Raw genomic sequence first — 22,418 nt, forward strand, 5'->3', positions numbered from 1 at the left:
AAATTTACAAGACAACTTAAAAGCAATATATAACACGCTGTCTTGTGCGCATGGTCGTTATTTGACCAATGGAGTGGTTGGGCTCAGCTCAGAAGAGCTGAGCCCCACTGATCACAAGCATCTGTTCCCACTCGCTGCACTTCCTCATCACTATGGCAACGCACAGTATGTACACAATCTTGGACGTACAAATATGTCATCGCAGTCACAAGTTGATCAAATAGACGCCAGAGTGATTCAGCTGTAAAAGCCTATTATATTGAGATTCATTCTTCAGAGAAATAAACCAGCATGTAAAAAACAAACACATTATCAAAGACTAATATTAGTATTCAATTCCAGAATATTTGTTATGACGATGTAACCCGAGCAATCTTTGAAAAACAAAACATTTCAGAATAATACCAAACAACCTGAAATGGCTTTGGTTCACAGCATTGTTTGGCCATGCAGTCGATAGTCAAACAAAGCCTTCATTCATGCCTGGAATGAGAAGAGAGGTTCAGCCTTTAAGGGATTACAAATGTAAATAGCTGTGCCAGGCTCTAATAAGAGTTTTGTATTTATAAGCTGTATGTGACTTAGTGTACTCTGGCTAATGGCTAACAGAAATGTGATGCCCAAATGTATACTGTATACAAGAGAGAAACGGCTTCATTTTACACAATGGACATTCAATGGAGTGAATTCAGAAGGCCTCTATTTGCACTTTAGCACCAGACAATGAAGTGACTAAGAGCAAAACCAAAACAAAGTTAAAACAAAGTCAAATTGGAAAGTTATTGATAAATATTTATAATAATCAATAATGATAATGAATTCAACATGTTTTGTCCAGTACAGCTTTCCATACAAATACCATCAACTACAAAAAGGTATACATTTATCTTTCTATTGGACTGCCACCTAGTGGGTCGACAATGTACATTACAGGCAAAAGTTGACAACAGAAAATCCTGTTGTGTTTCAAGCCTGATGATGACGTGTTCACTCAGATATGATCTCTCTCCCGTCTGGTGCAAATGAGTCTGTCAACAGTTTTCCTGACGTTTCCTGTGACTGAAGGTAAACGAATGGGAAAACACACAGCAAACACCAGTGCTCACCCGCCTTTGACAGGCATTGTGTGCATGTACAACAACAACACAGTAGTGAGCTGCTCATTTCAGAGTTCATGTGATGTATCAGTTCCCATTTAACCCATTCAATCCGGGCCATCTGTGTCATTGTAGATTTCTTTGGCTATTCAAAGAATAGCAGACATACAAGCTCATGTCATCACACACACTAGATCTACAGTATAAGCTATGAACTTGTAGATCTGCTATTTTTTTTTATAATAATGTGTGCAAATCTTTGAATATATATATTTTTTTAAAGCAAACATTTTTAACTCAAATCTTTGCTTCTGGGGGGTCCCTGGAACAACATATTTTGAGATGGGGGTCTACGGCCAAATACATATCTAAAAATGTTTTCTAAATCCTAAAAGTATGTTGCTATATCAGTGGTGCTCCAACTATTCAATGTCAAGGACCCCCAAAATGATATGTATTTGGCCGAGGACCCCCATCTCAAAATATGTTGTTCCAGGGACCCCCAGAAGCACAGAACGGAGTTAAAAATGTTCGCTTTAAAACATATATACATATATTCAAAAAAGTTTTTTCAAAAACAATTGCAGATCTATAAGCTATAAGAACAATGGTTCAGTGGAGAAGGAAACACAACTGTACAACATACTATTAAAACCATTTAAGTCAAATTTTCAGAACGGACAAAAGTAACTGCTCTGAATGAACGAGGAAACAAGTTACACACAACTAACTGCACCGAAAATAACTGCTCCAAAATAAGCACTTATTAAGCCTGATCTATACACTGCCATGTGACGAAGTACGACTTAGGCATTACACTGTCAGACAGGCCAGGGTGAACCGTCAAAAAAGTTCTAAATAAAATAGAATTGTTTCAGACCAGCTTGTAGATCTGCTATTTTTGAATAGCCAAAGAAATCTCAAAATGAGTCAGATGCGTTCCCGGTCTTAATGGATTAAGGCTACACATTAAAATGCATCCAAGAGTTTAAAATGAACAATTAACGAGGCTTCACAGGTTCTTCAGCTTCTCCAGACCTGCAGCCTTGGCCGCCCACTCCTGCTGCTTGAGTTTCTTGCCGCCCACCGAGTTTCTGGCCGCCCACTGCTGCTGCTTGAGCATCTTCAGATGACGATAGGCCTCCACCGCTCGCACCCTCTCCTCCTCCATCATCCGCTGTCTGGCCATGGACGGCTTGGCTGTGGAGGCTACCGTATGCCCCAGGAGGGAGTTGAGGAGCAGGGCCTTTGGTGCATTCTGGTGATTGAAGGGGGAAAAGAAAGACCTCAGAAGGAGTTTGTGTTTTTGTTTTCTTTTTAACCAAAGCTCAAGCCTTTAAAAAGGAGTAGTTCACCCAAAAAGTGACACATTTTCGATCAATTACACACCCCATGAAGCCTTGAAGTCATGGATATTCTTTTGTTTTTGTCGCATTCCTAAGCCAATAATTTGATGACCAGCGGAGACTCCGGTAGGAGACTCAATGGAGACTCTTTGGGTCTCCTACCGGTTATCAAATTATTGGCTTAGGAATGCGACAAAAACAAAAAAATATCCATGAATTCAAGGCTTCATGGGGTGTGTAATTGATAGAAAATTAGATTTTTTGGGGGGGGTGAATTACTCCTTTAGGACCTGAGGACCATTCTACAAATGCCTTCTAAATCAGTAGTTCTCAAACCTTTTCGTAATTAAAAATGATTCAACATTTTCATGATTGTTCAAAAATGTTCAGAAATAGCAGATGTACCAGCTCGCAGCACGGCACAAAGCGATGCGTTGTGAGCTTGTACATCTGCTAATTTCGAATAGCCAACGCTAAAACCTAAAATGACACAGATGCTTTCTCAGTTTTAATAAGTTAAATTGACTGTGTTATACAGTCCTGTAGAATTACGTACCTGGCCTTTAACTGGAGCCCTTCTGGGTTTGACAGTCAAAGAGGGCGGGGCCATTGCAACTTCACCAAAGGCAACTTCATCTATCGCACAGTAGAGGCAGAAGAATGTATATTTTAGTCACATATCGTCAGCCTTTATTTGCAGTGGGTGAGGGGGTGACAAAAGGACCTTGAGGGTGATATCCTAGGGTCAGCTGATATGACAGCGGCCAAACCCTAATATATATGCATATATGAGTGAAAGACAGTTACGTACCGTGTACACAATGTATATAATAGATGACAGTTCAATAAAAAACTATTACAGTACCTATCCGATCCTCTTTTTCCATCTTGTCCACTTGTTTGCCTAGTTTCCTCTCCTTTAACTTCTGCTGTCTCACTTGATCATGGCTGTAACAAGACAGAAGTGAACCAAATGATAAATATAACAGAGCCATAGCTTTGTAAAAGGAAGTAACTGTAGTTACAGTTAAGCCTGATTTATAGGTGATACGTGATATGAATCAAACTGATTTATATTTAAGGGGGAAGAAATGTTATTATTATTGTATTATACTTCGCTGTACAATGGTGGCGTACAAAATAGCTGATCTACAAGCTCACAACGCATCGCATCGACGCGTTGTGATCTGCTATTTTCACAATAAAATAAAAAGATAATCGTTCATTATTTGACCAAATTGTACAAAGATTGATACACCTTCATCCCAGAATGTCTTTACACAGGGAATAAACACACACATATGCGCATGCACGCTCGCACGTGCGTGCGTGCGTAATCGGGGGAAACGTTTGAAACAAATCGTGATAAAACTACTACTACTATTACTGATTAAGATTTGAAGTCGTATCGCCCCGCCTTAGTAGAAACACTGCACTCACCCCTTTCGTTTCTCAGACTTGGCCTTGTATGCAGGGTTCTCCTGTTTGTCCTCTTTCAGCTCAGGCTTTCTGTCCAGCTGGTTCTTTGTGAGGAAGAGTACATGTTGTGATTCAGTCTGCATACGCCGCACGTACGCTTTCTCAGTCTCCTTTTTTCCTCTTTTGAAATGTGGAACAGGGATGTCTCCGGATGAGGCTGCTGCTTTTTCTTTGGCGAGGGCGGCTGCATGAAGGATGGAGCAGACAAGAGATGAGTTTGGGCAAATAACAGTACCTTGTTCTGCTCCGACTAGGGCTATAACTATCGGTTATTTTCTTAGCGATTATTACTCTTTCAATTAATCTAATAATTGAGAAGCGTGTTTTTTATAAAAAGAAATAATATTGTTTTATTATATTAACAAATCGATTAACCACTCAAACATATTATACTTTATTACACAACAGTGTTGTGCAAAAATAGCTCAAATTGCTGAACTACGGTACATGCTCACTATGCGTCACATCACAACGCGTTGTCAGCTTGCGGATCAGCTATATTCACTCGTTTTTATGTTTTTTGAATGTCATCTATAATGACATGCTCAGAATAGGGTTTGATTATGAATAGACTCATTTATTAAATTATCGATTATTTTTTATAATCTATTAAAGCGATAGGTTCAATTAAATGTTACACGCCTACAAGAGATGAGAACGAACAAAAAGAAAAAAATCACCCACTGTTTTACACCAGTAAACCTGTGATATGACAATTAAGTTGATTCTGAGTCTGACCTTCTTTCAGTCTCATGGTCTTTGACTTCTTTCCCATCTTCATTCTCTCCTTGCTCTTCATGATCTCACGGAGCCTGAAGGGGATGTCATTGATGTGGTCCTCGTCCTCTGGTCTTGTGGGTTTCCCATCGCGCTTTGGTTTCCCATCTCTGCAGTGTGCACACAATTCCCAAGATTCAACATAAAAATATTTTATTTATCACATACTTACCCAACAGTGTATGAGCACAGCAGTAAAATGTTGCGGTGGACTCCGCCAGACTAGGCTATAACAAGTTATGTCCAACATATACAGTATAGTACACATTATAATACAAGTATAGGTAAATAAAAAAAGAAAATATTGTACTTTTACTTCACTACAATTATTTGAAAACTTTAGATACTAGTTACTTGTAGATTCAGATTATTACTACAAGACATACATTAACCACTTCAGCCCCATTGCGACCATATCAAAATAGCAATCTACAAGCTCACAATGCGTCTTGATATGTGAGCTTGTAGATCTGCTATTTTCAAAAGATTTTTTTTAATACATTTTGAAGTTGTGAAATGACATTCTGCACAATGAGTACTTTTACTTTTGTAACAGAGTATCTATATTGCAGTATTGATACTTTTACTTAAGTAAAAAAATGGGAGTACTTTTTCCACAACTGGTTTTCAGTGATCATCCCCAAAAATGTATTAGCATATGTTCGCTTTAAAAATATATACATAAATTCAAAGATTTGCAAAAATGTTCACGATTTTTGAATAGCCAAAGCATAAAAGGTTAAATAAGGTGGTTAAAATTATTGTGATGCTATCAACACATTTTGCTGGGGACCTCCTGGTATCCCCCCCCCCCCAAGGACCCCTGGCCCTGGGGGTCACCGGACCCCACTTTGAGAACCAACTAATATAACATGAATGGGTAAAGCTGTGGTTATTGTTGTGGCTCACAGCTAGCAGGCTAATATTACCTTCATTTATTCCTCATCTGAAGACCTTACCGTTGCTGTTGTTGTCTGGATTTACCAGCGACTTGTTTCCCCGACGCCTTGGGGTTACTGTTGATCGGTTTATTCTTTCCCATGTTCGTTTTTTAATACATTGACACTTTATTTAAAAAACAACAACAACACGTGAAGAACAGCATGGACGTTTCTGTCTTCACAACCTCTGACCCAGGAACCACAACCTTACGAGCAGTGTTGCCAGGTATTTTGTGAGAAATAAGCAACCAGCTCTATGAAAACTAATCCTCCGAGGTGGAAAGACTGGTGATGCGAGGTTTTAGGTTAAGGTTATTTGAACCTATGATTTGATTTTTTTTGTAGATCTGCTATTTTTTTTAAAGGAAAAAAAGAAAATAGGTGATTTTGGATTTTATTTATTTACTTATTATTATTATTATTATTTTTTACATTTTAACAACACAATCTTGTATGGGGGTCCCTGGGCCCTGGCATAAAATATTTTCAGACGGGGGGGGGGGGGGGGTTTGGACAAATACCAATGAATTTGGGGGTCCGTAACATGAAAATGTTTAAATGTAAACAAGTTTTAAACAACGTTAGGAAACAAGCCCAAATAAGCAACTTACACTTTAGAAAGAAGCCCAAAAAAACGCAACCCGCAATTTTACAAGCAACTTTACATAAAAACAAGCCCAAATTCGCTTATAATAAGCGGACTTGGCAACACTGAACCTCACTAGTCCCGCCCATTGGTCCCGATTGGTCCAGCCTACGGAAACCAAGCCCGGCGCTTCTTCGTACTGCGGTGTCGCGTGCCAAAAATAGCTGATCTACAACATAGATATACGTCTATGATCTACAAAGCTCATAACTCTGATCTCATCCGTGACGCGTTGTTGTGAGCTTGTAGGTCGGTTTTCTTTCCGGCGCCCGCGCGTTCTCCTGATTGGCCAGAAATTCAGAGTAATCACTGCCTTTGTAACTGCTTTCGTTCGAAGGTAACACCAGGGGGCGTAATAGTCTCAGATTTTACAGTAAGTGAGGCTTTGCTGGCATCATAGAGACCTTTTCTTTTTTCATACCATAATCTACAAATGCAGGCAATTAAAAATAACATATATTGTTTTACAATACATAGATATAATAAAGTACATTTGGGGATATGACCTTGTTCATCATGATTCCTCATAAACCCAACATCCTATGTTTACTTCAAAACCTTTGCAGCTTCAAAATATTATGTGAAAGGTCATGTTCATCTGTGTCACATAGTATCAATCTAGTTCAAAAGCACAGACAAATGATTTCAAAATAAAACATAAATGCAGTGTTTCAACAGGGAGGCTGGGCATCCGTGTCCATCTGAGCATCTACTCTAATGTGTTCTCACATAGGGCCTCATGTTGTGCTGTCCAGTCCACTAGTGATGTATGGGCTTCAGTCCAATGGCTCCAGTCCCCACACGTGTGCCATCAGCAATCCTCTGCATCCTGGTAAGTGAACAGTAGCTACAGTGACTGGGCTAGCTAGCCTCTTAATCCAAATCCTGCTAGAACTCATGCAGTATTACACTACTTAACACCTAGATATTATTGATGACTCCTTTCTACAGAAGACAAGCTAGTGACTTAAAATTATTCTGCATTAAAACGTCCATCATCACAACACAAAATAGATACAAGATACTAGATCTTGATGTGTGCATGATCATGCCAGATTTTGTGTGTCAGATAAAGAGAATGATCTACAGGTAGATAGATAAGCAAGAAGTAGCTCCTCTCACAAGCTATAATAAACCATTAACTGAATGGACCAGACATGAGGTGGATTATTTACCAGCGATACATAACTCAATCTGGCGGACTGCTGATGAATGTGCAGTGCTACTGCTGAGAGCGGAACCCACTCTGTGAAAATACCACTTGCATTAAACTTTTTGGGTTTACAAATAGGCCTAATTCATTTTGACAATTCTTTACCCTATGGTACTGTGATTACTATGCTAAAACATCAAATGATCACATTGTTTTCCATGTTCTTGTCTATAGTCTTCAAGTCTCATAATTTACCACTTGACAGTATACTTCTTTGAGGTCCCCTAGACTCTAGGTACTTGGCCCTACGTCCTGTTTTCCCTCTACACCAGTGGTTTTCAACCCTTCATGCCAAGGAAGGGTAAATTCATATACATTTGGTTGCGGACCCCCATCTGAAAATGTTTTGTGCCAGGGACCCCCAGAAGCAAAGATTTGAGTTAAAAATGTTCGCTTTAAAAAATATATATTCAAAGATATGCACACATTTTCAAGATTTTTCAAGAATAGCAGATCTACAAGCTCACAGCGCGGCACTCGGTGCCGCGCTATGAGCTTGTATATCTGCTATTTTTGAATAGCCAAAGCTAAGTGGTTAAAATGATTGTGACGCTATGTTAACTAATTTAGCTGGGGACCCCCTGGTACCCCACCAAGGACCACTGGTGGTCCCCGGACCAGTGGTTGAGAACCACTGCTCTACACTAATTCTCTTCACCGAAAATGACCGGTCTACAAGCTCACAATGTGATGTGTTGTTGTAAGCTTGTAGGTTGGCTATTTTCGCAGAATGTTTGCCTATATTTTTGCAGAATGTTTGCCTATTACGACGTGACCAGAATAGGGACACTAGAGTTCATGTGGTTAAGTGAATTACACAGCTTAATTTCTCAAGTGCATGTCTGCCATGATCTGATCATTTTGTGTGTGTCATCTATGCTGGAAAACCACAGTGTTGACGACTTGTCGCTGTTGATTATGCAATGCATAATTAAAGATTTATTAGTGCACATGTTGTTGCTTTCCAAAATAACCTTGGGGCTAGGAGACCTGCAGTATTTTTTCAAATGACAGAAACCCAGTTTGTAAAAAATATTGTGTTACATTTCTTTGTTAGACATGAAATTAATATTATCACGCAATCTATTATTTATGCAAGTAATGCGCGTTACCCCCAATACTGCACATCATGATTTTATACCACTGGTTTATTGACAGACTCACTCTCAAGTTGCAAGTTTATGTCCACAACCCATTCAACTGTCTGAGAGTAGCCTTATGCAGTGAGCTTGTCTCAAGCTACTGGTTTTAAAGTGATGTTTAATTGAAGCAATGTGTGAGTTTTGTTTTCCACAATTATCTGGAATGTGGATTTGTTGGCGCAAACTCAAAATGACCCTTGATGGATTTCTTTGGACTCTCAAATGTAATTTTAAACTTGCTTTAATGAGCTGTTATTCTCTGTGCTAATTTGAGTATTGACAATTATCCAAAATGTCATGATCAGTGTTTAAAAGTCAGAAATAATTCCCCTTCCCTTCAGAACATGCTTAATCCCCTTAACCCTTTTATAAAGGAGAATATAAATCAGACCTAGAAATGTACGATTTATTATATTAATTCAATTCTGATGAAACAGACAAATTAACCAAGTCCTGATATTCTTTGGCACAGCTCACACAGATAAGATTCTGTGGTGAAATTGTTAAGTGGCTATGTCAGACCATAGCACCACATGGTTGTTGCAAAACAACCACAGCAGTAAATTATGTTAGAAAGAAAGTAACAAGTAATTGTAATTTAACAAAACATCTGCCTCTGCTACTATCCACTGATAGCACATTCCTTCAGTGTGAGCTCACGTGGTTAGCCATTTATCAGTACTCCATGTGAGAAACAACTGATCCTCTGAAAGCACACAAAGTGACTTTGCAATGGGTATAACAACAACAACTTTGATTACATAAACAATTAATTAAATAATAAAACTATGAATTTCTTACCTACAGTAGTTTGTATTTCGCTAATCTGTCTAGTAGTGAGTAAGGTAAAGACTACACCACTCCTTAAAGCCATATTTTATACTTCATCATATGATGGTGATAGTGCAAATTTAGTTTTTGAAAGCTTTTGAAAGTTTCGCCTAAAATGACAAATAGGAATACCAGGTTGAAAGTGAATAATGGCAGGTGAGAGATGCTGGATATTCAGACAGAACCAGCACAGAACTTTGGTAATCATTTGAGGATTAGATTTAAACAATTCAAAACAATTGCGATACTCTAATTTCAACAGAAGAGATGAAACAGGCAATCTAGTCTGGTGTTACGCCACAAGGGAAATATCAAGTTTGTTACTGTATACTATATTATTACAACAGTGTTGTAACATTGGTGGTAATATCGAATAGAAATTGAAGGAGGTTAAATTACCCAGAAGCGGTGAACAAATGCCAGTCAGGAAACCATTCCTCTATAAGCTTACAAAATAACAGAAAGCACAATAATAGAAAGACAAGTCTCATGTCAGCACGGGGGTCAGCAGGCATGGACTGCCTTTAAAGATAACAGGCTTACTGACACAAGCTAGGACAAGCTAAAATGTACGCACGCACGCACGCACGCACGCACGCACGCACGCACGCACGCACGCATGCACGCACGCACGCACACACGCACACGCACACGCACACGCACACACACACACACACAGGCGCACACGCACACGCACACGCACGCACACACACACACACACACACACACACACACACACACACACACACACACACACACACACACACACACACACACACAGACTTCTTTTGCATTCATGTTCACATACAAAAGTAAAAATAAACAATGCAGATCCAACGCTCACTGTGTTTTATGATATTTTATGGGTGCCCATTTAGGATAAATAAATCTTGATAGTGATGACTAAGCACATAACACAAGTTTTCTAAAAACCATTTGTATCAACTATGCCTACAATATTAATGACAGTCACGTGTGTGTGTGTTTGCATAGATATTACAAAGAGCTAGCAACGCACATGTGGGTGTGAGCTCACACATGTCGCCACTATGACGGGGGTCTGTGGTCTGAGGAAGATGTCTGAGGCGAGGGGATGGGGTAGTAGTGGGGGTTATCTCCGGCATTAGCATATCTGCTGTTAGCTTTGTGCCACTGGATGGTGTCCAGGAGACGTGTGGTGATGAAGAGAGTCAGAATTTGGACACTGAGGATCACAAAGCTGACTGTCCCTATGAGCCCTGTGTGCTGTTCTATCCAGCGGGAGATTCCCCCCAGACAGCCACCCAGGAAGATCACACTCTGAGCTGAAAACTCATCCAACATCTGGGCCCCTACGCCGCACTGGGAGTTCCACACCGTCCCGTTCTCCAGAGGGTCTACACAGCATGTGGCGGGGACGCCGCACGCCAACACCCCTGGCGCTGAACAGTTGTAATATCTGTAGGAAGGAAAATGTTGAAGTGTTCAGGGATGGGCGGATCACAGCATGACCTTGGGGAATAGTTTTTGGTGCGCGTAATATGTCACATGAAGTCGATATGTTTGAATGTCCTGTTCACATTCTAAATAAACTGACTTCATCATAGTGATATTCACTATGCTATTGATCTATGATACTGTGGTACAGTGTACCACATTGTATAGCCGCCTACATAAAAGAGAACTTCACAAATGTTCAACCATATCTTCATATCCTCACTAATGCTCTAATTACAAGTAAGACGCGCGAACGCAAAAAAATATAATAATAATGAAAAAAATGTATTAAAGAAAAAGTAACCAATTAAAAAAAAAAAAAAAAAAAAAAAAGGAGCATCTTAGAAAAATACAAATTCACAAAAAAAAAACGGAATGTTTTTGAACAATTAAACAAAGTGTTTGAAGTGCCTGTTTCACCCACTTCCGGGGGGCGGAGCCAAAATCCGAGTCCGAAGTATATGTTTGTAGACCCCCACTTAGGGGGGGGGGGTAGAAAAAGTTTCGGAGCGATTCGGGCACTTTTCATTTAACATGGTTTCAATGGGGAGTTTTTAGGAGCCTTCTCCGGGGCGTGGCTTCCGGGGGAAGGGGCGGGCTTAAACGCAACCTTGGCAGGTGTGTTCAGTTTTCAAAGACCTTTCATTTGATGTATGGTACGTCTATATTGGACATTTACTTGGCTGCACACAGGCAGTGCACACAATAGTGCACACAGAGACACAGAGACACACACCCACAAGCCGAGCACGGTTTCATAGTAAGCTCCACTTGAGAGGCGCGCCTCCTTCCGCTGCGTTCGCAATAATAAGAAGTCTACTCATTCATTGGTGGGCTGTGGACAATTCAGAAACCTGCCTGGCAATGACATCATCGAAGGGGATTCCAAGCTAATAGTATAGTAAAATGTTTGTTTGAAATGACCAAACCTGACTACCGATGATGTCACTAGTAGGCAGGTGTCTGAGCTGTCCACAGCCCTCCTCTGAGATACAGAGCGAATTGACATAAATGGTACCATCTTATAATGAGCATTAGTCAGAATCAATTAGGCTAAATGAAGATAGGTTGAAAATGGGTGAAATGGTCCTTTAACATTGTCCATGACGTCATTACAAAGAATGTCAATGCCTCCAGGGTAGTGTTGCTACCAGCGCATGTGACAATAAATACCTTTGAACCTTGATTTCTCCATGACCTGGCTGTGAGCTATCCGTCTCGTTGTACTCACATGTTGGTCTCCCAGTCACGGTAGTTGTCTGCTCCGCAGCACTGTAGGCCGGTCTGAATCTCATCCGTGATGAACCTCAGATCCAGATCATCCTGATAGCGAGCCATGGCTGTTAGCATCCCCGACCGCAGGCCGACTACTATTTGGCCTTGGAAGCTGTATGCTATGATGGCGGCCAGCACCTGGGCTGTGATCAGCACCAAGACCACTGCGGAGTAAAGCCTCAGTAAGCAGGAGTTCTCCCTCAGGGTTCCCACGCAGCCGGACAGGCAGAGCAAGGACAGCAGAAAGCCCACAGTCACAAATAGTAGCATAGGGTCCGTACCTAGGCTACCGATCTTCTCCTGTGCAAAGGACTCTTTGCTGATGAGGCCCCACAGCCCCAAGACAAGAACACACAGGCCCATCACCGAGAAGAGCAGATTGGTCACGAACAAGAAGTATTTCCAGAAGCAGTCACCGAGGGAGCGGTAGAGGGGGATTCTGTGTGCTTTGGAGAGACTTTGGTTCTGTCCTGCTTGTTGGAGCTCTGTACTGTCATCTGCCCCCACAACGGAAAGCTCCTCAGAACCCCCTGTTGAATCGTCCTGCAGAAAGACATAGGAGTAAATACAACACCGTTGTCCTGGAAAATTATTTCCCCCTTATCCCCGTGAAACAGCCATTAATCACACAGTCATTTTTGACACAGAGAGATTTTCCTTTTGTGCTTTTCTTTACCCCTTTTTCTTCCCAATTTAATCGTTATTAGGGGCGGCCATAGCTGAGTGGTTAGTGAGCCCGCCTAGGGAGCCAGAGGCCCTGGCTGCCCCAGGTATGATTCCAGGCCACGCCAGCATGTGTGTCGATGAAATGAAATTTGTCCCTGAGCAAGACTCTTAACCCCTAATTGCTCACAGGCCCTCATTGGAAACAAGCCCGCAAGGACTTTCATTAACGTCCTGTTAAAAGGAATTATCCTTATGACAATTAATTCCTCCCCACACACACTGTTGTTGTATCCTACCGACTAACATGCCAGTGAGGAACCCCCACCGGGAGGATATAGAGGCTCCGTCCTACTCCTCCCGCCCAACACTCACGGCTGACAGGTGCCGCCCCAGCCCATAGGAGTATGTGCAGTGAGTGACAATTATCAACTTCCCCTCCCCCAAACACGAGCCAATTATGTTCGTATAGAGACGCTCGACATAGCCGGATGCATCGCGGTGGATTCGAACCCCCAGCCTCTGTGGTGGTGGGTAGGCACTTTACCACTGCGCCCACCCAAGCGCCCGCTCAGAGAGAGAGGTATGAAACCTCGGACGATTTTTGTAGTCCTGTAAAGGTTAAAAACTACAGAAGGGTAAACACATGTCATGCTGACCTTATAGTACACTGTGATGTAAGCAACGCAGCTGCAGCTAATACAATGAATAATGGGTTTGCTATATTTAGGTGTGCCAATGTGACAAGCGTTGACAGTAGTCAACAGTATGGTCAAGCTTGCACAAAACATTACGCACCCATTATTAATTTTATTAGCTGCAGCTGCGTTACAGCCTACAATGTGTTTACTCTGTCATTCGCAGAGCATGGGTCTTCAACAGGGGGTCCGGGACCCCTAATGGGGTTCTCAGAGTTTCTTGTTTGTGTGATAGGAACTGTATTCCTTTTTTTAATTACATTTAATGTCTGCATGAATCCAACACAACACTGATGATTGTCTATGAACCCATCTATAAAATCTACAATTTGACAATTGTAGTGGGGTTCCTTGCTTCATTCTCTCTCTCTCTCTCTCTCTCTCTCTCTCTCTCTCTCTCTCTCTCTCTCTCTCTCTCTCTCCCCCCTGTCTTAGAGGGGGAAAAAAACAGCAAATCCACTTGGTTTCATTCCCCTTTAAGAATGTACCTCACTGAACAACTTGAATGAAAAGGTTGCACCTTACCCTTGGTTGTAGAAGTGGTGTGTTCTCATTCTGCGTGGCATCCCTCTTTAACCAGGGCAAAGGAAATCTTCTCATGACCAAAAATCTCTTCATACTGTAAACCACTGGGTGAACCACCCTGTCCTCCTAGCTGGTGCGAGAGATACACTGTAAAATGGAGCGGATGGAGGCGTCTCGTCTACTACAGACAGAGACCATGTGAGTGACCATTGTAAAACTATGCGGTGCGTAGCTTTGGGCTACGGGCTTGCTGGGCTTTCAGTATCATGTGAGAGTCACAGTGATGGGATTAGAAATGTACCAGAGCGTGCCTCAGTGAGGAGGCACACACACACACACACACACACACACACACACACACACACACACACACACACACACACACACACACACACACACACACACACACACACACACACACACACACACACACACACACACACACACACACTGTAACAGTAGCAGGAGTCTTTTGATGAAAAGGTCAGCTAAAGCGTCATTCTCAGGTGACTATTTTCAAAGTTGTCTAGATGTAATGATCAAATTATCATTTTACGTTGCGTCAGTGTCATTAGATTGCAGGCAATCTGTAACTACCCTGTATACAGTATGCCTAGCATGTTCAGGGCTGGAGCAAGACAGGCCTGTAATTTAACAAGACTAACACAGTTTAAAATCCATGCTGGCTACACCCAAACGGACCAAAGTGATTTGAACTGTTGCAATCCTTTGCCATCCTTAGAGACCTGCACTCTCACTAGTTTGGATGAATGTAAGGGGGGAAATGAAAAATGTAAGATTATTATTTGTGCCAATATATTATATATTGCAGTGGTTCTCAAAGGGGTATCGGGGAACCCCTAGGGGTCCTTGAGGGGTTCCAGGGGGTCCCCCAGGTCAATGATTAATAGTTAGGAACCAAATGGACCCTTACAGGTCTATAACTCAGATAGGGGGGTGAGAATATGTCAGTGGTTTGGGAACCACTGATATTTATTGTATCTTCACTGAAGGATTAGCAATTTTGTAAACAACAGCAAAAACTTTACTGTGAATTCAAATAACGTACCATAATTATAAATCTACAAAGTGCCTTAGGCCTTTGGGTGATGCTAGAGGAATGACCATCGGCTCATCAAAATCAGCAGGGATTCTGCTGGGATTCATGTTCCTATTTGATTATGAGATATCTTGCTTGTAAAGCTGACATTTTGGCCTGAGGGTGGCACCAGAGGAAAGGTCATGGGGTCACTCAAATGATTCTGGTTCATGAGCATAAATGTGCTCAGCAAGTTTCATAGCTATTCTCTGTTGTGTGCAAAGGGAAATCCTGGCCTACGGGTGGCGCTAGACCAAAGGCCATGCGGTCACCTAAACCAGTAGGGCCAGGCTGCAGCCTCAGCGGAGACTGAAGGTGCACAGATTATTCCATGGCAATGCAGCCAGTATATTTCAAGATATGTTGTTTGGGCCGAAAGTGTAGGACGGATTGACAGCAGGGCTAAAAAGATATGAAAGCATGGAAACATTGAAACAAATCTAGATATTAGGTATTTATTCAGTGCTGTAATGTGTTGGACGCTGCAAAGCCTCTACGGGATCGAATGCACCATTGCGTACCCTGAGTTAGGTTGGCTAGGGCAGTTAATCATTCCCACCTGTTCTTCTGTTTCCACTTTCAGAAATAATAAAACAGTCACTTGTTGAAAGGTGAACTCCATACCACCAGAAACCTCATCTGTGAAAGACAGTGAGAGGTTAGTGGATGATGACTGAGTCCTGTATCAGCAGGATTTCCTTGTCTTTTATGATGATGATGATAATCTTGATGATGATGCTGATTATGCTGCCGTTGAGGATGACGAATATGGTGCAAATCCTTTCATTTATCAGAAAAGTGCATGCCTGTAACATCATGTTTCTCTCCAACTGATACTTAACTTTTAGCTTTTCAGTTTTGATTTCAATTTAGCCAGGACTGTAAGAGAAAAAGTCAACTTAATGGGTAAAATGAATTTGCATAATACAGTGAGAATGTATCCATAGCGTTACATATATGATATGTAAAGCTATGGAATGCAAGTGCCTGTTGAATCCATGCCACACAAAAAATACCAATTAAAATAGCTTGACAAATACTTTCACATATTTGAATGGCCCTAAACCTCATCTTGGGTATCTTCTCATGTCTGTGCACATCGCTGATGCAGCTCTTCTGAAAGCTTCTCATCCATCATGGTAGAGTTGGCATATCTGGGGCTTGTGTGACAGACAGTTTGGCTCTAACAGGCAATAGACAGTCCAGATGGATAAAGTGTATTATTATTATTAGCCTATATTAGATGCACCTGCTGTGTTTGGGCACCCTGGCATTTATGAACCCTTTACTTTGCGTTCAGATTCCAGAGATTGTACAATGAGTCTTCACTCTTCACAAAGTGCGTATACCACAAATGGAAAATACAGGCTATCACATCACTTTGGCATATTTTGTTCTCGATGGAAAACAAATTGTTTTAACACTCAATACTTTGAAAATGTGATCTCCAACTGAATGTGATCTCCAACAGAATTTGGACAAATCAACAGACAAATTAACAGGCCCTCAATGGAAAGCAGGAATATTCACCATCCGGCATAAAAGCAATTAGAATTTATATGGCCAGAAAGATCATATAAAAAACATCAATGTTTCATCAACCATATCTACAGACATAGAAGAGAGATGCAACGTATATATACTACTATTACTACTCTTCTGTAGCAGTCTCTAGAAGATTGTCACTAAAATACATGAAATGTTCCAGTGTATTTGATTATGAGACACTCCAGTGTATTATGATACACTCCAGTGTATTATGATAGATATGAATATATGATGTGCTTGCTGCCAAAGTGGGAGATGTATGGACTTGTTAGTTGCTTTATAATAACAGCTCCATGAAGCAGCCATCTCCCTACTCCTGCAGCTTAGGTCATAAACAATTTTATTCTTTATCGGGCAACTCAGTGTGAGAAACTTCTCCAGGCTCGTTAATGGTTTAATATTACCGGCTCCTGCAAGTCTATTCGCTCTATTGGCTCAGCAGAGTAAGATATCGCCACACTCACACACACACATGCAGGCATGCACAAACCACATACAGTATATAAAAATGCAAATGCACACATATTTTTATATATATTCCACCCTTGTTGTGAGCATAGTTGAGCCGTATGGCTCATCGCCGACCTTGACCTTTGACCACCAAATTGCACCATACTGTATCTGATACTAAGTTATAGATCTAATATATGAAGTTTCAGGGACTTGTGGGGTGTTGTGCTTTGATGATGACAATGTATGGAGTAATTGTGAGCAGAGTGACATACATAGATAGCCAGCCCCATTACAATCATTTTGCAATTGCTTCGAAGCTCATCTGAAATGTTCCTAACGGATATCAAATCAATAGCAAAAATAATTTCTAAACCTATTAATGCAGATGTAGGCCTGCAGTACTACAGTTGCTCAATGTTTGATGTGAAGACTATCAAAAGAATGCGATCATACTCTGTGACCGGGATTTTGTAAAGGCCAAGTACCCTGAGGTGCCTTGGCCACAGTGTTAATTTTGACAGGAAATTTTGATTTAGTCTTAGTCTTTTGAATAACACACCATTTAGTTTTAGTTCTATTTTAGTCTTCTGAAAATTGTTTAGTCTTAGTCTAGTCTTAGTCGACTAAATATCAAAACCTTAGTCTTTTAGTCTTAGTCTTAGTCGACAAAATTAACACTGCTTGGCCAACTATGTAAGTATGAGTTTAAGTGGTTAAAGCGCACGCACGCACGCACGCACGCGCGCACGCACACGCACGCACACGCACACGCACACGCACACGCACACGCACACGCACACACACACAGGCAGGCAGCACTGGGAATCATTTCAGTCGAGTGAACCTGCTGGTAATGAATTAATCTGTCCTATATCCTGATCTCCTGAGTGTCATTGGAGCAGGAGATACATTTTCCTGTGTTCGGGGCGATGGAAAATCCTCCATCTCTCCACCATTCAAAGGTGTTCTCACATGTCTGTGTCTGTTGTTCTTTGGCTTCTGGTTAGGATTTCCACTATCTGCTTTCTCTCTTAGTTTACTATTTCCAAATCTGCTTCTCTTGTTCCAACATTAGAGTTCCATCAGTGTCTCTGAGACATACAGGTAAATGTCTCTTCCAGACTGCTCCCATCACTGAGAAACATTCACACGGGAAGGTTCCTGGATGGCAGCATCTATTAAGGAAGCAACTACCATAGTAGAGAAACCGCTGATTTATATTTTAATGGCAGATGAGGTCAGTAACTAACCCATAACTGACCAGTGTTTGCTTGTCACCCAGTTCCCTCACAGTGATTACTGACCGCTACATAATCAAGTGTGATAATCCCCTGTTTTGGCAAAATCTTTGAAAACACTTTTTGCAGCAATGGCCCTCTTTCCATCACCGTGATATAGTCGTTAGCTGATACCTCGCTATATGTCATTAACAAGCAGCATGTGATCGAGACTGGAAGAGACATTAAGGTGAAAAACAGAACGAGAGGGCTGGATATCTCACTCCCTGGCACTGACTTAAGGTCCATGTGCTGTCATTCTTTCCCCTGGCCCATGCAGGCTGGCCTGGGCTGTAGGGAGCTGGAAGGAATTATTGCTCCTAATCAAGCTGGATGGGACAGGAGGAGTCAAAGCACAGACCAAAACTGGGAATACAGTAGTGTGGAGATACAGATGGTGCTTAATGCTTATATAGCCTTTTGCATAATAGAATTTCCAAGCAAAAAATACTAATTCAATTCAACTTAGTATTACTCTAAATCATCTGCCAGTTCATTATGGTGTGACTCAATGCAGATTCATTTATCAGTCTCCACAATGCATGTGAATGAAGGGATACCCATCAGAATTTGTTGCACTGCAGTATTGTAAAAAAAAAAGTGAATATGACGCCCACAGTGCATTGCTATACACAGTAAATTGCATGAATGAAGTAGTGATGTAACATTTACTCTGCGTCCTTTTCCCTCTGCCCCCCAAGCTATTTATGATGGATATCTGTTCGGTTTTCAGTCTTTCTGTTATCCTGTTTGCAAATCTTTGCTGTGCTGCTCCTACCCTTCTGTTGTCTGTCTTACATTCATTCCATACAGTATAGCATAAAGAATGGAGCTGGAAACCATTATGACAGAAGATAGAAGCAAACAGAGTCCAGTCATGTTTCTGGGTTTCTGCTCTAGTGCAACAGAATTATGTCATGTCATACATAAAATAAACCCTTGCTATATATTGAGCCATGAGTCATGAACAGAGTTCCATGCACACTCGCTACATCCCGAAGAATTATGCTTTCTGAACTTGAAAGTGTCACTGGCTACGAGAAATGCAAGTATTGCATTACAAATCTTTCTAACAAATGCTAAAAAATAACATTTTTGACAAATTAATTGCACCTGAAAAATGACAAGGCAAATGGTTTCTTGTGGATGCCGTTTAAAAAATAGTAAAACTAAATGGGTGATGCATCTTTTTTATTGTAGCGTTTTGATTCCAGTTACTGTTCCCCCGTCCAAAACTGTTCGAAATAATCTGTTTTAGGAATAAAACACATTCTAAAGAGAACATTTTGCTTCAACTGCTTATAAATCATGTAATTGTTTCCCCACATACTATGATAAAGTGTTGTAGACTTACATGAAGCCAAACAGTTTTTCAAAACTGTACTGGCTGGTGTGTACTTCATTCAGCCTCCATAGAGCCAGTTTATTATTAGTGTGGTTGCCCAGAATGGGCAACCAGACTATTGTTTTACAGAAACTTTATTTCTAGATAAACTTTATTTCGGGCTGCATCTCCTCCCACAGTTTATTTTTCCCAATTTAGTGCCATATGTCAAAATGACCGGCTTCACCGGGAATCGTGCACTTGTATTTTGCTAAGAGATTGGTTGCATAGTTTTATTGATATTGATTTATTAGTGCATTAAATTTCCCCATCCACTTTAATGAAAAAGTGAAAAAACTCAAATTCAAGTATTTTTTTCTCTGAAACCGTAAGAGCTAGAGTTACCAGATTTGGTGGGGAGGTTTATAATTTAGTCCGAAATTATTTAAATAAATAATCACACCATTCGGCCTCATGGTGGCGCTATAACAGCCCACTTTACGTTTTGGCCTTTAACTCTTGAACCGTAGGTCCTAGAATAAAAATTTTCCCCCTAGATTCCTTGGGTCATGACGCAACTCCCCATATAGGCCACGCCCATTTGCGTCATGATAGATTTTCCGCCATTTTGAATTTTCTTCAAAACACACTTTTAGCTCCTCCTCCCACATATTTTCTTCAAATTTCACAAAAATCAGTACACATGATCTCTGGACCCATGCGATAATCTGGACGAAACAGAATTTTGATAGTCAATACCGTTCGTCCATAATTGGCTTCCAAAGTTAGCGGGAGGAGCCCGTTTTACCAAAAATGGCAAAAATCACGAACGAAACGTCCAATCGATCCCAAATTTGAATCACATGTCGAGGGTGGTTTACTCAACGAATCCCCAAAAGCATTTCCACTTTGACCCATAGGGGGCGCCACAACTCTGCAAAACGTAACCGTTTGATGCAAAAACATGATTTTTGGGGGGATCACTCCTCTCAAATTGAAAAGCAGGTGATCTCAGGAGTGACATGACGATGTCATTGGCCTGCTACATTTGTGGGAGGGGCTTATTTATTTTAGTGGGAGGGGCCTATTTCTTCAAATCAAAACGCCATGTATCACGAACGCAGGATCCAATCAGCACCAAATTCGAATGGTACGTCACGCGACCTCCGACGGTATTCCTCCAAGCGTATTCCTCAAGTCCGGGCGGCGGCGACCCGCGACCGGCGACGGCGCAACCACACTTTGCAATTTCCCATAATTGCGACGCGTCTAGTTGTTGTTGTTACTCCTCATAGCAGACCACAGCATGTTTTTCAGTCAGGGCTGGGGGGAGTTTAAAGCTTAAACAGTCTCTCAGGAGCATGATTTCTTACCACATTATTGTTCTACAGACCCAGCTGGCTGTTCTTGTTCTGATCTGGTAATGGGTCAGAAAATGTACATCCGTTTTATTACTCAGTAATGATGGGCAGAATGGTCATGATTATAATTTAATGCAATAAAGGGTACTGTTTGTGTTTTGTTTTATGATATCTTGAAATATCACAGTGCTCATTTACTCTTGGGATGTGTGACTAATTATTTCTGTACATTATTAGTCTCCCATTTCCGTATCCCGGCATATTTCATTGACCAGGATTCCTAGGGCTCTATCCTTGGTCCCTTCCCTTTTCCCCTCTACACCAAATCTCTCTTCGCTCAAAAATAGCCGATCTACAAGTTCACTTCTACAAGTTCAGTGCTATGTTCACTGAATGTTCGTCCCAGAATAGGAATGCTATGGGTTCATGTGGTTAACGAAGCAGAGTTCATTGTGTAGATGTGGCTCTCCAGTCCAGTCAAAGTATTGGATGTGATGGTGCTGATCACCCCTGACACTTGAATGGACCGGGGTTGGCTGGCGCTGGTAAAGCACAGATGTTTAGCAGATGATTACAGTAGACAGTAGGAATGCCGTTCTGGAGCCCACATCTATAGTGCTACACTACATCAAACACCTCGGCTGGACTGGAGCCTTTCCTCTGCTGCATTGGCAATGAATATGGCAGATTTGTACTTGGTTGTGCACCAAAGCAGATCTAAAAGCTCACGAAGCGCCGTGCTGGGACGTATCGTGAGCTTGTAGATCGGCTATTTTCACACAACTAAATAAATCACCTTTAATGGTGCCCTTCACCAGTCACCGCCCACAGCAGTCGCAGACATGTGGAGGATAGATAGGGAATTTTCTTTACCACTGTGGTAAAGACTCATTTGGTCATTTGTCATAGTACCAGATATACAGTACATGCTTCAGTATATTTCCAGCATATTTCCATTGAGGAGGCGATAGCCCGTATTCAAACGGCCGCCATTTTGCCGTTACGTCATGCTTGGAGGGTGGTATGAGCAAAATGGCAGGCCGAGTGAACGATGGTCAACTTATGCGCACACACATGTGCACAGATGTCCATCCAGATTTGCACATTCTGTGCACATTCTGTGCACATCTGCCAATTTACTTGACATGCATTTGCGCGTGCATGCATGTGCGAATGCACGTGCAGTCGTGTGCTTACGTGCAGTTTACAGAAAGGAAGTGATCGCCGAAGTGGGCGGGAGCTGGAAG

The 22,418-nt window shown here is 41.4% G+C and overlaps 2 protein-coding genes across 2 annotated transcripts; both read right to left on the minus strand.

The window, feature by feature from the left end:
• Positions 1-298: 298 nt before the first annotated feature.
• ccdc137 (coiled-coil domain containing 137) lies at positions 299-5,831 on the minus strand. Its single transcript, XM_080446670.1, has 6 exons — positions 5,659-5,831; positions 4,661-4,809; positions 3,884-4,106; positions 3,309-3,391; positions 3,000-3,079; positions 299-2,355 (listed from the first exon to the last, which is right to left on the minus strand). Exons 1-6 carry the CDS (start codon positions 5,739-5,741, stop codon positions 2,110-2,112), a joined length of 864 nt encoding a protein of 287 aa, XP_080302796.1. The 5' UTR covers positions 5,742-5,831; the 3' UTR covers positions 299-2,109.
• Positions 5,832-10,519: 4,688 nt separating this feature from the next.
• Positions 10,520-14,202, minus strand: tspan10 (tetraspanin 10; the record flags this gene model as incomplete). Its single annotated transcript, XM_080448169.1, has 3 exons — positions 10,520-10,910; positions 12,180-12,766; positions 14,110-14,202. 3 exons carry the CDS (start codon positions 14,200-14,202, stop codon positions 10,520-10,522), a joined length of 1,071 nt encoding a protein of 356 aa, XP_080304295.1.
• Positions 14,203-22,418: the final 8,216 nt, after the last annotated feature.

Source organism: Gymnoscopelus braueri, assembly GCF_963280865.1.
Source record: "Gymnoscopelus braueri genome assembly, chromosome: 13".
Lineage (NCBI taxonomy): Eukaryota > Metazoa > Chordata > Actinopteri > Myctophiformes > Myctophidae > Gymnoscopelus > Gymnoscopelus braueri.

Excerpts from the sequence above, each read along its gene's own strand:
- ccdc137 (XM_080446670.1), bottom strand. The coding sequence starts at position 5,741 with ATGGGAAAGAATAAACCGATCAACAGTAACCCCAAGGCGTCGGGGAAA. Across the intron at positions 4,107-4,660 it reads GACCATGAGACTGAAAGAAG|CCGCCCTCGCCAAAGAAAAA; the intron begins GTCAGACTCAGA and ends TCCTTCATGCAG. Across the intron at positions 3,080-3,308 it reads GGAAAAAGAGGATCGGATAG|ATGAAGTTGCCTTTGGTGAA; the intron begins GTACTGTAATAG and ends ACTGTGCGATAG.